Below are 14,803 nucleotides of genomic sequence, written 5' to 3' on the forward strand. Positions count from 1 at the left end.
CGAATAGACGCGAATGGGATCATTCTATGAGGTTTGAACCGAAATGGTAGCTTTTCTGAGCTGCTCGCCTTAAGGCTCAGCACGCACCGCCTACTTTTAAATAACCAATCATTTATCTTTTGACATGCCTTGCCTCCGGTTTTCTGGTCTCTCATTGGTGCAGTGATTGTTTTCTGGCCTATCTGATTGGTTTTGAGCACGCCCTTTGAAATTTCAGCTATTTGATTGGCTAGTGTACGCGAATGTGATCTTTGCGTTTGTGTGAGAATGTAGCAAGAAGTGGTCATCGCAACATTGGGATGGATTGAATGGAATTATAAACCCGATTTACTTTGCAAAAAGATCATGTTTTCTGTTTTTGTCATAGAATGATCTTAAGCCTGTATGCACACATTATGTATAACTCTTAAATAGCGACAGTGCTTGGAATTAGCAGCGTTTATTCCAGGAAACATAACATTAACACTAATTTACATACATGTAATTTCAAAGATCGATAAAGGCTAACAAGACAACATGTGCATCGTCTATTTGGTTGCGTTGATATTTTGCATAACAAAAGTACGATGTTCCTCCAACACATCCAAACTAATAGAAGATTCCAGCCAGAGCTTTACGGAGAGGATGAAGACGGGAAAAACATCCTTCATTTACTTTGGAAATCATGGTAAGATGTGAGGAATCTGATACATTTGTTGGGGTTGGAGCTGACATTTATTTATACACGCAGTCAATCCAACCATCAAACTGTTTCTGGATCAGCTAGAGATGTCTGCGGATGCACTGGAGGACTATGGGATATCTGTTGTAAAGGTAAGTCAAATTTCAAAAAGCTTATTTTTTTATAAAAGATCTGCATTTTGGGGCATAATATGTAAACACACTTACCCTGCTGAAGTTTTATCGTAAAACTACTACTATGGTCTCTGTTGGACTGTACTGGTAATGTGCTGGGTTCTGTTATTGGGATGTTATCAGGCAATGGGAACCAATAAAACACCATCAAATCATACTGGATAAACCCCAGAACACACTACATACATACATTTTGTAAAGGTATTTGTAATAGAAACCATTAGAATTTGTATTTTTTTTAGAAAGTGGTAATGTTGTTTTAACCTCTTAACCTTTCTCCTCTTATTTGAAGGGTAGGACTTTTTCAGTAAATATCGGGTCGTTCACCTCACCTTCTGCGTCCATCCATTATGGTGTTCCCCAGGGTTCTATTCTTGGCCCTTTATTGTTCTCGCGCTACATGTTTCCCATAGGCTCCATCCTCCAGAAATATAACATTAAGTATCATTGCTACGCCGATGACCCCCAACTTTACCTTACAATCAAACTTGAAAATGACTCTTCTTTACAACTTTTTTCTCATGTTTTGACAAAGTAAGAACATGAATGGCTAATCATTTTTTGCAGCTAAACACTGACAAAACTGAGGTGCTTCTGCTAGGTCATGCTGCACTCAATACTACTCTTACAAGTAGGTTAGGTTCCCTTAGTGATAACTTGCATCACCATGTAAAAAAATCTAGGGGTCCTTAACTTTTCGATCCATCACTACAATTTGACAAGCATGTAAACACGGTTGTAAAGAGTAGCTTTTTCCACCTCAGATCTGTTACGAAACTAAAACATTTTCTCTCTCGAAAAGATCTCGAAACTGTCATCCATGCACTAATCTCTTCTAGGCTGGACTATTGTAACTCTCTGGACGTCGGCCTTCCTCAAAGCACTCTATCTCGGCTTCAGATGGTTCAAAATGCGGCAGCCAGATTGTTGACAGGAACAAAAAAGAGGGAGCATATCACTCCTGTTCTTGCTTCATTGCACTGGCTCCCTATCAAATTCAGAGTTGATTTTAAGATCCTTCTTATCGTATACAAGGCATTGCAAAAGTCAGCCCCGGAATACATCTGTGATCTTATCCAGCCATGTACAACCTCTAGGTCATTAAGATCTTGTAACCAGCTTCTCTTATCTGTCCCTCGTTCTCGCTGTAAATCCAAAGGTGACCTGCCCCTAAACTCTGGAACAGTCTACCCCTTACTATCAGGGCCTCACCATCGCTCTGTGTTTTTAAATCAAATTTAAAGACTAATTTTTACACCCTTGCATTTGAGTGATGCTGTGTACGGTACTTTTGATGTTTGTTTTGTGTATATATACCTATTTTGATTTTATTTTGACTTTATATTATTTTTTTCCTTTTTCAATTTTGATCTCTGTTGCTTTTATTGTAAAGCACTTTGAATCAACGATGGTTGTGTTAAAGTGTTGTGCACTATAAATAAATTGACTTGACTTGACTGCTTTTACAGGTGAACTGTTCAAAGGAAACCATAGCAAAGTACTGCACAGGAGAAAAGCTCATAACAAAGACATATTTGCTCAGGTACAAATGTACATTTTTGAGTTATCCTTCACTTTACGGCAGCATCATGACCAACCTGAACGTTTTCTTTTTGTTTCATTTATAATTCCAGAGGTTCCGAGGTCTTGAGGAGCTTTGACATTGATACCGTATTTGACGTCAGTGCTATAGTTTCTCACGTCCTGTTGTGAGTTCTATGTAAATTATAACAACAGCACATTGTTTTAAAGAACTTGATCTTTGAATGTGACTTCTCGCCTGCTCTTCATTTAGCACTGTCCTCTACAATGAGGTTCGCTATGTTCATACGCCAGCTGAGCTTCTTCAGGTGGAGAATGCAGCCAAACAAATGAGGGATGTCGTGGTTGGTCACATCCCAGTGCTTGGGCTTCCAGGTATGATTTGTTCGTATCCTCTATATATTTAAAATCTGTTTTCTTGTTTGGTAATGAACTTTCCTCTCGTTCTTTTGTCTAAACAGAGCACCGGGCTTTAATGGAGGCGGCGTTTGTGTATGGAACAAAGTACCAGTTTGTTCAGACGACTGGTGGTCCACTCTTAAAACACATGGGGTAAGTTTCAAATGCTCAAAGAACGTAAATTAAAAATATAATGATGTAAATAAAGTTTGTGTTTACAGTATTGCTTTACAGTTCACAGTTTGGATATTTGGACACAGTTTTAATCAGTTCTTCATTGTGTATTAATGAACCTTTGGTTTCTGTGTATTTAAAGGGTTGATGATCTCTCCGTCTCAAAAGCCCGTCTTTGGTTTCTGCACTGTAAAGATATGTCCAGGCAAATGGACCAGTGCCCTTTTACTCCCATGAGAAAACCACTCGACACCATCAACATACACACTTTCCTCCAGCTGATGGAGGCACGTCTTGTGGTAAGTTTCTCCCTCATCTGCCATTGGTTGGAAAAACAGACTGTCCCGCCCCTAAATTCAAACCTTTGGTTACGTAAAGCTCAACTGTGTTGAACTTTACTGTTGAACTTTGTGTTGTCTTTGCTAACGAAGCAAGAACAGGAGAAGGTATTGTAAGTGGCATGTCTATTTACTAATTCCAAGCTTGTTTTCTGACAGACAGAGGCAAATGTGGATCCCTCTGAAGTAGACATGGTTCATAACCATCTCAATGTGCCCGTGCTGTATCTGTTCTCTCACCCCCAAACGAAACGCCTGGACCGGGCCACCGCTCAAACTCTGGCCCTGCAGCTCCGCGGGGAGGTCGGCGTAGTGCTCATTCACAGGTACTGATGAACTGGGCATGACAGTATTTTAAATGCATTTAAATACTGATTAGTTTAATTTATTTCTTGTTTTTCCTTTTGTGTTTTTTAGGGACAGTACTGACGTTAAAACTCCACTGCAGTACAACGCTGCTTACCGACTTCCACAGGAGGTCTGTTCAAGCTCAGAATATGTTTGACGTTATTAAAAGAATCTTTGTCCGTAACGGGAACTTCTCTCAACAGGATGTGAAATATTTTACCCTGAATAGTGCCGAAGAGGTTATGAAACTTTTTAAAGAAGAACTATTACAAGACTACAAGATGGTAGAAGACGAAGAGGAAAATGAGGAACATTGGTCTGACCTTGGTACGATGACTTCTAGCCAATCATTGCTTAGTTGCGTGTCATGGGAGGGATCTTGTAATAAATACCTAATTTATGAGAAAAAATCTAGTGAAATAGATACCATCCCATGACCCCTTCTGCATGTCAAGGTTAAGAACCTCTATTTCATATGGTATAACCTTCTTATTGGTCCCAGGAGAGAGGAGGCCCGCCATTAAAAATGTTGCCGCGGGCCTGTGAATTTTAGCTGTATCCATGACTCGTCTTGTGTTTTATGTAATAAAGTGTGCCATATGTAGTAAGAAAGTGGTTTCTCCAGGTTCTCTCTAAGGTTTCTTTTAAACCGGTTTCATTTTTTCGTTTTGTTAGAAATCCTTGATGATGAGGTATCAGAATCGGTGTACAGAGATCGGGATCTTATGCTGGACCTGGAATCGATTACAGAGCTCACATCTGACAACTTTCAATCTGAAGTCACGCAAAATAAAATCACAGTGGTGTTGTTCTATTTTAAATGTGAGTTTTACTTTTTGACTCCCATTTTATATGCTGTAAGATTATGCTTTGGATTAGTTTTGTAATGTATATCTGTAATGGCTACGTTTGTCCACTAGGGGATGCTGTGTGTATGGCTTTCATGCAAACATACATACAAGTGGCTGATGCGCTGGAAGGTATTTGCAAAATAACCTTTAATATCATTCACGGTTTCTACGATATTTATTGTTAAAATTGAAATTACATTAAAAAGTATTTTTAACTTTTTTCAACTATATCCTCAATATTACAGTGAAACATTTTTCTTACTTTTAAAATTGCTTTATTGTTTATCTTTTTCTTAATACATATTTTGTTATTTTTGATACTTAAATATAATCTATACATCTCTACATTTCAATCATTGTAATAGTAAATCTTTTAAAAATAATATTTTTTATGTTTCTTATTTTTTTATTAGTTCCGTTACAATTAACCAGTTCATTGCATTGAACTCTAATGTTTACGTTCTAATTATTTTACAAATTTAAAATCAACTTCTAACAAGAAAATTGTGCTCGAGTAATGTGTTTGTGCTATCTGAAAAAATACTACGCAGTTTAATATTTTCTTGAATTCCATGAATTTCTGGTCTGTTTTTGGTCATAGTATAACGATTTATTTCATATTTATATTATTAATGTTAATATTTTATTGTATAATAATTGTATTCAATTAAAACTACGTCTTAATGTTGTTGCCACTGAAACTGACTATATCAGCAAATATTTCTCTCTCTCTCTCTCTGTCAGGTGTTAGCGGGTTGGTGTTGGCGGCTGTAGATTGTGGAGAATGGACTAATATCTGCAGTGATCGGGACGTCACATCCTTTCCCTTTATTATGATCTACCGCCCCATGGAGGCTCCTCAGCCCTACAGAGGCATGCTGGGAACCGAGAGCCTTCAGAGGTTCATACTGCTGTGAGTGTCATGTCCCTTTTAGGCACACAAGGTCAAATCCTCTGGGAGTTATTGAGTGTCTGTCACTGAAACAGGGCTGTCAGTGGGTTAAATTAAAGGTCTGATGATTGAAGTGTGCAAGAGTAAAGTGCATCTGCTGTACATGACTCCACTCTGACCTTCTGTACATTCATATGTCGCTTTCAGCAGATAATGGAGACTGTGATTTCTTATCTGTAGAGAAAGTCAATGAATAGATGTTCTCACGAGAACCATTTAATAACACTAAACTCTTCGGACTCCCATCTTGAAAGACATTTTGTCTTATTCGAAATATCTACATTGAACGTGCAACCTTTGTGTCAGCAGGTCATCTCTTCATCCATATGGACGCAATGCAGTGTGTATTGATGAGTTATTTGCTGTTATCTCATGCGTCCTTCTGTCAGGGTCGCCTGGGTATCTCAGTCTGTTTCTCTTTAATCGCAGGAGTCAGATCTCAGGTCCTGTCCGTCTATCTTCCTCGGCTGATGTGTTGTCGTTTTTAGAAGGAGATTTATACAGCAAACATGCAGATTTGTCTTCGATCAGAGTCCTGGGGCTGTTTACTTCTACACTGGACACTGGTAAAAAAGCTGTGTTTTTTTGCAATGTATGGACAAACCTTAAAGTAATGTACAGTATTTGCATATAAATGAAAAGAGTAACACGATGTACTATAACAGAATATCGTCACTGTCCAAATTCACAGCTTTTCAGGACATGGAAAAAACACCGGACTTTTCAAATGATTAAGTACTGTGTTGTCAAAGTTGACAAGCACGTTTTAATACTTTTTATTGGTTAGATATTTGCAAAACCCAGTGACAAACATAAAGGGTGACTAATAATAATGATTTATGTGGAAAAAATAAAAATCACCAAATATGGAGATACAAGGTTTCAGAAGGACAGTAGCGATGTGTGACTATCAATTAAACGGCATTTTAAGTAAAAAAAGGTTGGGTTTTTTGTTATACTAAGAGTGTAAAACCTCTCATTCTAAAATTCCTTAAAGGGATATATAGTTCACACAAAATTAAAAATTATTTCCTCATTTATTCATCCTCATGTCATTTTAAATCTGTATGACTTTCAAAGCATAAAATATATTTTGAAGAATGTTGGTAACCAAACAACATTGGCCCCATTGACTTCCACTGTATGGACACAAAACCAGAGACATTTCTCAAAATATTCTTTTGTGTTCCAGGTTATACAGGTTGATTTTTGTGTGTGAAATACCTTGTAAGATTTCTGTAACCAGTGTCTGAATTTAGGGGTTCGGCACATTTCAGCAACCTTATTTATTAAATGGCTCCATCATTGTGCAAAATGTATTACCCCAGACAAATCTGCAGCACTTTTGACAAATAATTTAAATAATTCTTAAAAGTCTTAAAGGCACAGCTGCCCATTTAATGGTGTGTGGAAAATAATAATGTAGGACAAAGTTACTTATTACCATATAAAAATATGACCCCTTTAAATGTCTCATCATTTGTGTGTATTTTTCCTTTTGATATGACAACCAAAACGTATTTTGTTTGTTCAGCATGAATTGCATAACTTGATGCATCTGACACGTGGGTAATATATCCTATTTATGTTTTAGGTGTGACTTCATTTAAAGAAGCAGCAAAACTTCTCAGGGGAGAGGCAATTCTTGGCCTTTTTGTGCACCGAGAAGCAGAGAAATGGTATTTCCTAATTATTTGATTATAATCCACATTTAAAACGATTGTAACCGAGATAAGCAGCTTCTTATTCGAGTCGTGCAGACAGCATCTTAACAAGACGATACATATTTGGATTTTCAATCAAGTATGAAGAAAGTTGTTTTATCTGAATGTTTGTATGTATTCAGGGTGGAGGGGCTGTCCGTAAACCTGCCTGCTGTTCTGCTGTCCCGTGGCTCTGAAGTTTCTCGTGAAGCCTATTATCTCCCATCATTCTCAGTTAATGACCTCGTCTCGCTCGTACAGAGAGCAGTGTCGGATCCTTTTGTAAGTTTTTTTTTAACCGCTGCTTCTGGAAACTTCCCCAAATCTTCCTGCACCATGTTTGACACAGAGACTCGGGGCCACTTTAGACCAATTAGTGTTACTGGAATTAAGGAACATTGATTGGTATTCCATATCGAGGTGACTAAGAGCACTCTCTTGTATAAACAGACTCTTTTTTCCATTGTAGCTATATGTCTCTGAAAGGATTTGACATAAGCAGCTTTAAAACCCTCCATTAGTGCCAGACATCACAAACCCTCCTGGGTCTGTTTACACAAAGTGTGAACATTTGCAGAGATGCCCCTTTAAATCGATACAGGCCCTATGGACCTTTTCAAATTCACATTAAGATGGAAATTCAGTCTTTTTCACTACATTTAAAATATTAAGCATTTTGGGTCGGGTCTCTGGAACATCTATTTTGATATCACACTTTTTACATTTATGTTTATGCATTTGGCAGACTTTATCCAAAGTGACGCGCAGTGCATTACAAGGTATTGAAAAGTGTGTTCCCTGGAAAACCCGTAGCCTTTGTTCTGCTAACACAATGCTCTGCCAGCTACGAGAATACCTAGTTCACAAGTTTTAGGTGTTTTTTATTTAATGACCTCAGTAACATATGTGTTGTATTTTGCATTGTAGCTAAAGCCAACTAACAAAAATATGGATTGCTAACATTCCCATTAAAGGGATAGTTCACCCAAAAATGAAAATTCTGTTCTACCGAATTTTTTTTAGCAATTTTAAGTTCTGGGACATCATTGACTACCGTAGTAGAAAACATTATTGTAGATATTGTTTTGTTCTGTTGAACACCAAATAAGATATTTTGAAGAATTTAGGAAAGCAAACCGTTCTGGGGCACCTTTGACTACCATTTTTATTTTTCCTACTGTGGTACAATGATGTCCTAGAACTGAAAATTGCTAACATTCTTCTAAATATCTTCCTTTGTGTTCAGCAGAACAACGTAATTTATAAAGGTTTGGAACAACTTGAGGGTACGTCAATGATGACAGAATTTTCATTTTGAGTGAACTATCCCTTTAAATCATGAAAATGTTCATAATGTTACACTAATGTTATGAATATTGTTTTAATGTCAACATTTTTAACGTTTCATAATATTGAAAAAATGCTCTTTTAACATTGCTGCATAAACGTTTTTGATAATGTTTAAAAAATGTTGAGAGAACTATTTGGAGGACATTAGCCAATGTTCTGAGAACGTTTCCTGTTAACTGGGAAGTGTGTACAATTTCACTTTTGTTGACATACACAAGCTTTTTGCAGAGGCAGATAGTCTAAATTTCCTCTGTAATGTTTTTATTAGATTGTGTCGCTGAGTCAGAGATGTTTTTAATATGTATGCACTGATCTGCCCCCAGCCTGAACTGACCGTGGAGAATCTGCCCTGGTATTTGGAGCTTGAAAAACCCTTGTTACTGTTGTTTGTTGGAAAGGAATACAGTACAGAAACATCTTTAACAGAGATGAAACATCTGCTGAGCTCTGGACAGCTGCCGTCCTTCCTGCCCTGCTGGATTCATTTGTAAGTCTGCAAATACAAGCGCATCCATTTAAAAGGACAATTCACCCCAAACTAAAAATGTCACGTCATTCAAAACCTTTATATGACTCTTCATTCTGTGGAACACAATGGAAGATATTTTGAGAAATGTTTTTCAGTGGTGCTCTTACCAATTTAGCTACAGGATTGCACCTATATTAGCCAGTGTTAATCCTTGGAATTGTGTTGTTGTAGAGGTCGGACACCTGTTGGGAGGTCTGTCCTGGAGAAGTATCTTGGGTTTGTACCTCCACTTCCTGCTTTGGTGATGTCACAGTTAAGCACAGGTGGAGAGGTGTTCCTGTTCCCCCGAGAGCGCCCCCTAAAGGCAAAAAACATCCTGCAGTGGCTCCAAAGTGTGGAAAATAGAGATGAACACCCAGCAGGTGAGTTTCGTTGAGTCTTTTTATGAGGTTTTCACACCACAAATCAACAAAATATGGTCCAGATTTCAGCGGGCTAGTGTTGAGTCCTAACCAGGTGCAACACATTCACACAACGGGAGATAAATCTCTTCTGTGTTCATCTCAATGTATGGTCTAACCTTGTTAAGGAATGCATGTTAGTCCAGAACTTCACAAATTGGTAAAGTTTTAGTAAATGCAAACTTGCTCCAGCACACCAAGTTACTGTATGGCCATAATTAAATAATAGTAAATAAAAAATATATATAATTGAATGCAATATAATAAATAATTTATTAAATAAGTAATTAATACATACATATATATATATATATATATATATAANTGTATATATATAATAAATAAATGTTAAAAATGTGATACCTTTTTGTAATTTCTAAAGCTCATTATTTCAAAATCACCATTTAAATTAGTCTGGCTAATTTTTGTCATAAAACATTTCCATAGTTGGCTGATTTTGTTGTATTATATTTCATTTTTCCTCAAGTACTCTTGATACTCTTTACATATGGGTCCCTTTATTGGTTTTGAATGTCTGTTGTATAATGTGTCTTACACCCATGGTTAAAGACTCCTCACACGCCAGTGGGAAAAGCTGGCACAAATTATTTAGACATGCACAAATGTTCATGAGATCACACCCTGTCCATTCAGAACTTTTTCTCACTAATACAATTACCATTGTTACTTGTGCAAAAACAATTCTCTTCATTTTAGCACTCCGCTCTGTTGATGCTTTTCCAAATGGTGCTTTCACTAAAATCTCCCCAAAGACGCTCTGTTCCTTTGCACTGATGTGGTCTGAGCGGGTCTAGCCTTTGTCAAACTTGGGCTGGTTTCGTAGCCACTTCTCAGCGTCTCCCATCTGCTTCCTATGAAGCTGTGGGGAAACTCTATCCTTTTATTGTGTCTGATTGTTATGAGTTATTTCCCCGAAACCTCGTGCTGGACTCCTGGGACTGCTCGGCTTGTTTTTGGCGTGACATAGCAGCTTTGGAAAATTAGTCAAATCCGTCAGAAAAATGTATAAGCAAGGATGAATCATTTTGATCTTAGAAAGTTTGTTTCATACATCATTCAGATGAAGAGAAAATACACAACATCATCTGAATTTCTTCTTTAAAGCATGTAATTGAAATGGTGTGTTGGGTGGTGTCGCGGTGTTGCAGTGCGGATGCTGGGAAGATGGTCTGAGTGTTCCCACATAGGTTTACCTATAGAAACCATTGTTTTTTGGCATTATTTGTAGTTAAACCTAGTAACCATAAATGTACTATAGTGTCACTATAGTTGCCAGAGTTTAACCATGGTCTTATAGTAAAATGATGGAAATACAAATAGTAATCGGTTCACCAAAAATATGTGCTAACTAAACTTTTACTATAGTACAACTATGGTTCATTTGTTTCCAAGGGGTGGAAAGTTGCTTACTGGGTCAAAAGTCTCTGAGATAAATCTTTTAATGTTGTTTTGGTCTCTTTCCCAGTGTAACTTTATATACAGTATATATAATAATTATATATAATAAAATAAAATAATAAATAATAATAATAAAATATATAACACCTATTTTAAATTGTGAGTCGGAGTCCATTTCTGCATTTGGTGGAAACTTTATCCAAAGCGATTTCATTTCATTTGTGCACCCTGGAATTTGAACCCACGATCTTTGTGTTGCTAACCAGTGCCCTACCAAGTGAGCTACAGCAATGTACTAAACTAATAGTATGAGCAATAGAAATACTGATGCTTGAAACACCACCTAAAATGTGTTTGAAATTATTAACGCCCATTTTCAAAATGATTTCAATGATCCCGATGTCTTTTCCTGTCATTTGAGCAATAACAATGTTGTTTGGATGGTTACTATGGATTTCATCAGCGAGCCGAATCATTACTGCAGATTCATTTTATCCCACTACACCACAGACATCAGTGACTTCTCATCACCGGACATCACGTGTCACTGCATGAGAAAAAGTGTTAGAGGTCCATTAACGTCCCCTATTAACCTTGCACATGTAAGACATAATAGACGTCAGCTGGTCATCATCACACTATAAACATCAACAGGCGATTAGGGCAATGATGTAGAGCAGATTTGAGATGATTATCTTTTACAATGTGATGTGGCAACTACTTTGCAAAGACCAAAAACGTGTGTTATCATAATTTGAATACCTTTGCTTTCACATCATGTTGGTTGTGAGCAATTGTCTGTTTTTTCTTTGGTAGATCAGTTTAGTTTTATACACTGTGACATCTGGAAGCTGTTGTCACTTTTTATTAGCAAACCCTGCCTCACATTTCCTGGTATCAAGCATCATTTACTCACTGCGTCCGGGTTGTTGTCTTAAGTTGTGTGTACACAGTCCATTTGGTGTTTACTAGAAGTTAAGCTGGATGTTTTTCATGAACGTTCACGCAACACTGACTTGACAGGAGTCAACAACATTCATATGATTTTGTTCCACGTTGTTATTTAGGGTAAGAATATAATGCATACAAAAACGACGGTTTTATTTTACATTCGATCATTTTTTAGTTTCTGAATATTTACTTGATACTGCTTTTAATTCTATGCTTAATTTGTTTTTCTGCTATTGCTTTTTTTTGTTTAGTTGCCTGATAGTTGTATTACTGACCATTTACGATGTGTGAAAACTTAAAGTATGCAGAAATACAAATTTTGCTATCATTTATTCACCTTTGTTTCATTCAAACCAGCTTATGACTCTTTCGTCCGTGGAACACAAAAGAAGATATTTTGAGATATCTCTCTTGGTTTTATGTTGTCTATACAGTGGAAGTCAATGGGGGTCAGTGTTGTTTGGTTATAAACATTCTTCATTTGTGAATTTACTCTTAGGTGTGATACCTGACACAAAATGGAGCCCTCCAGTTCCAGTTTATGACTTTTTGGCAACAATGGACCAAGAGGCACCGGGTTATGCATCTCAGAGGGATCCTAAAATGAAGACCGGTGCCAAGGAAGGCCACAGAGATCAGGACATGACCCCTAATCAAAGACAAACCACACATTCATCCCCAAAACCTCAAGCGCCTCACGAACACTCCGAACTGTAGAGTCAAGTCAGACTCTTTCAGGAGCGAGACTCATGCTGCAAGTAATGCAAGTGTTATGTAAGCATTTCACATTCAGAATGTTTGTTATCTGATCTTCACTGTGTTACACTGCTGTTATTGTTTATACTGTATATATATATATATATTTTTTTTTTTGTTACAAAAGTGGATACTGTATATTTGAATATCCGGATTAGTTGCTGTCTGTTGTATTTTCCAATTCATCAACTTCTTATATCAAATTATTATTTTTATATTTTAATACAAATGTTGTCATTAAGTATAACAATTTGATAAAAATGTATATGAATTTTAAAAGTAAAAGGGAAGTTCGGCCAAAAATAAAAATGATCTTATAATTGACTATTAATGCCATCCTCAATGTATGTGATTTCCTTTCTTAAGCACTTTTTTATATAAAAAGTATATTTGAAAACAGAATAACTTTCGATTATGTTCATATAAATATACAGAAGTACACATGGAATTGGATCCATACATGGGCGTCTTGCTTTAGTCACGGAAGACGAGGGACGAGAAGTGTGTTTTTAATACCATGCTGTTTCTATAATGGAAAGACTTACGTAAGAATCTCGGCTGGATTGCATTGTTAAGTGCAATTTACGTCACATTAACAAGAGCAAGAAACTTCTCTCTAAATCAAACAGAGGGCTTTTTTAACTAACCCATCTGCTCTGTGCTGCCTGGCATGTGCATCTACCTAATGCAGATGTGTTTGGGAAACGTTTTAAATACCACATTTTCAGGAAGTCTCAGTCCAAGCGATCGCCATGTGTGGCACTCTTTTGCATGCGAGTCCTTCATATATACATCATTATCCAGGCCTGCATGAGTCAATGCTGAACGGATAGAGTGTCTGTTTCATGTCAGGTTTCTCTATAACAGACACCGTTCTTACAACGAAGTTAGACAGTGCCTGATATTTCACCCTCCAAAAAATCTGTTATCAATTATTTCCTCATTTATGTTGTTCAAAACCTGTACATGTTGAGAAATGTCTCAGTGGTTTTGTGCCCTTACAATGGGAGTCAATGGAGGCCAATGTTGTTTGTTTGTTAATGTTCCTCAAAATGTCCTTTTGTGTTCTGCAAAAGAAAGTCGTACAGATGTGGAATGACATGAGGGTGAGTAAATGATGAAATCATTTTTTTCCTTAAATGCACATATTTGTTGGTCCGAGCAGATTCAGTGTTTAAATGTCTGTTCTGAGATCAGAGGCAAAGATCAAGAAGTTGGAGTTTAATTGTGATATTAGTAGAATAACGGTCGCATCCTAAAGGCCAAGTCATGATGGTTTTTAGTGGAATTGTCTCACTCCGTCTTGAAAGAAATGGTTTGAGACGATATTTACATTACTTAAGAAAAATGCACTAGGGACCGATCTGATGTTTTATTGATTTTGACTGGAAGCTGTCATATCGATCTTCGGGCAAATTCAGAGTAACTTGGATGAAATCCACACTGACGAGGTTCTCAGATTGACCAAGTCACATGGTATGAATGTGATTTTGGTTTAGAAAATGAATGCAATGCTTTCACTGAAAAAAAGGATTTTTCCTGCTTGTCCAATCGGATTAATTTAAATAAATGACAAAATTTGGTCACAACATGGTTTCATCATGTCCAGTTATGTAACTTAACCCATTCATGTTGGCACTACATAAATGATTTGTGTTGTGTTAACCTATAATTGTTACAGGCAGATGATTTATATTTCCCAGCATGCTTTGCGTAAGACTGCAGTTTAAGAATTATTTTTTTAATTAAGTGTTGTTTTATGTGTTTAATGTTCATTTATCTTTAATATTTAGAGTATTCATATTATTCAGTTTTGTGGTTGCCATTGTTCAGAAAAGCGTTGCCTTTGCTATAGTGGGCGGTTACATTTTTAAATGTGAGTTTCTGTTAAGCTCTGTGAACTTAATATCTTAAAAGTATTGCTAATAATAGCACACTTCTTTTTTGTAAGGGTCGCCATTACTGTAATGGATCTGTAATGGGTTTTCTGTGGTTTGCATTGGTCATTTTGAGACAGGCGGAAAGATATGCAGAATTTGTTGCACATTCACATAAAGTATGTTTGTGTATCACAGTGCAGATTGTGTTCATGCGTATAAATAAATGGTATAACATTTATACAGTGAACAACGGTCTAGATTGGGCAACTTCCTTTGTGATAACAGCATCTGTTGGCTGGGGTTGTTCTCATGTTGACGTTTTATCACAGATCTAACCCCAAAAGGTTTCACTCCT

The 14,803-nt window shown here is 36.9% G+C and overlaps 1 protein-coding gene across 1 annotated transcript; it reads left to right on the plus strand.

The window, feature by feature from the left end:
- Positions 1 to 271: 271 nt before the first annotated feature.
- txndc16 (thioredoxin domain containing 16) lies at positions 272 to 12,891 on the plus strand. Its single transcript, XM_057343970.1, has 19 exons — positions 272 to 667; positions 731 to 813; positions 2,325 to 2,398; positions 2,490 to 2,564; positions 2,651 to 2,772; positions 2,859 to 2,949; positions 3,113 to 3,269; positions 3,468 to 3,634; positions 3,726 to 3,786; positions 3,860 to 3,983; positions 4,332 to 4,478; positions 4,577 to 4,636; positions 5,252 to 5,420; positions 5,889 to 6,025; positions 7,054 to 7,138; positions 7,306 to 7,444; positions 8,836 to 8,999; positions 9,213 to 9,403; positions 12,312 to 12,891. The coding sequence occupies exons 1-19, from the start codon at positions 517 to 519 to the stop codon at positions 12,527 to 12,529; spliced, it is 2,415 nt and encodes an 804-aa protein (XP_057199953.1). The 5' UTR covers positions 272 to 516; the 3' UTR covers positions 12,530 to 12,891.
- The last annotated feature ends 1,912 nt before the right edge of the window (positions 12,892 to 14,803 follow it).

This window comes from Triplophysa rosa, linkage group LG10 (assembly GCF_024868665.1).
Source record: "Triplophysa rosa linkage group LG10, Trosa_1v2, whole genome shotgun sequence".
Classification (NCBI taxonomy): Eukaryota; Metazoa; Chordata; class Actinopteri; order Cypriniformes; family Nemacheilidae; genus Triplophysa; species Triplophysa rosa.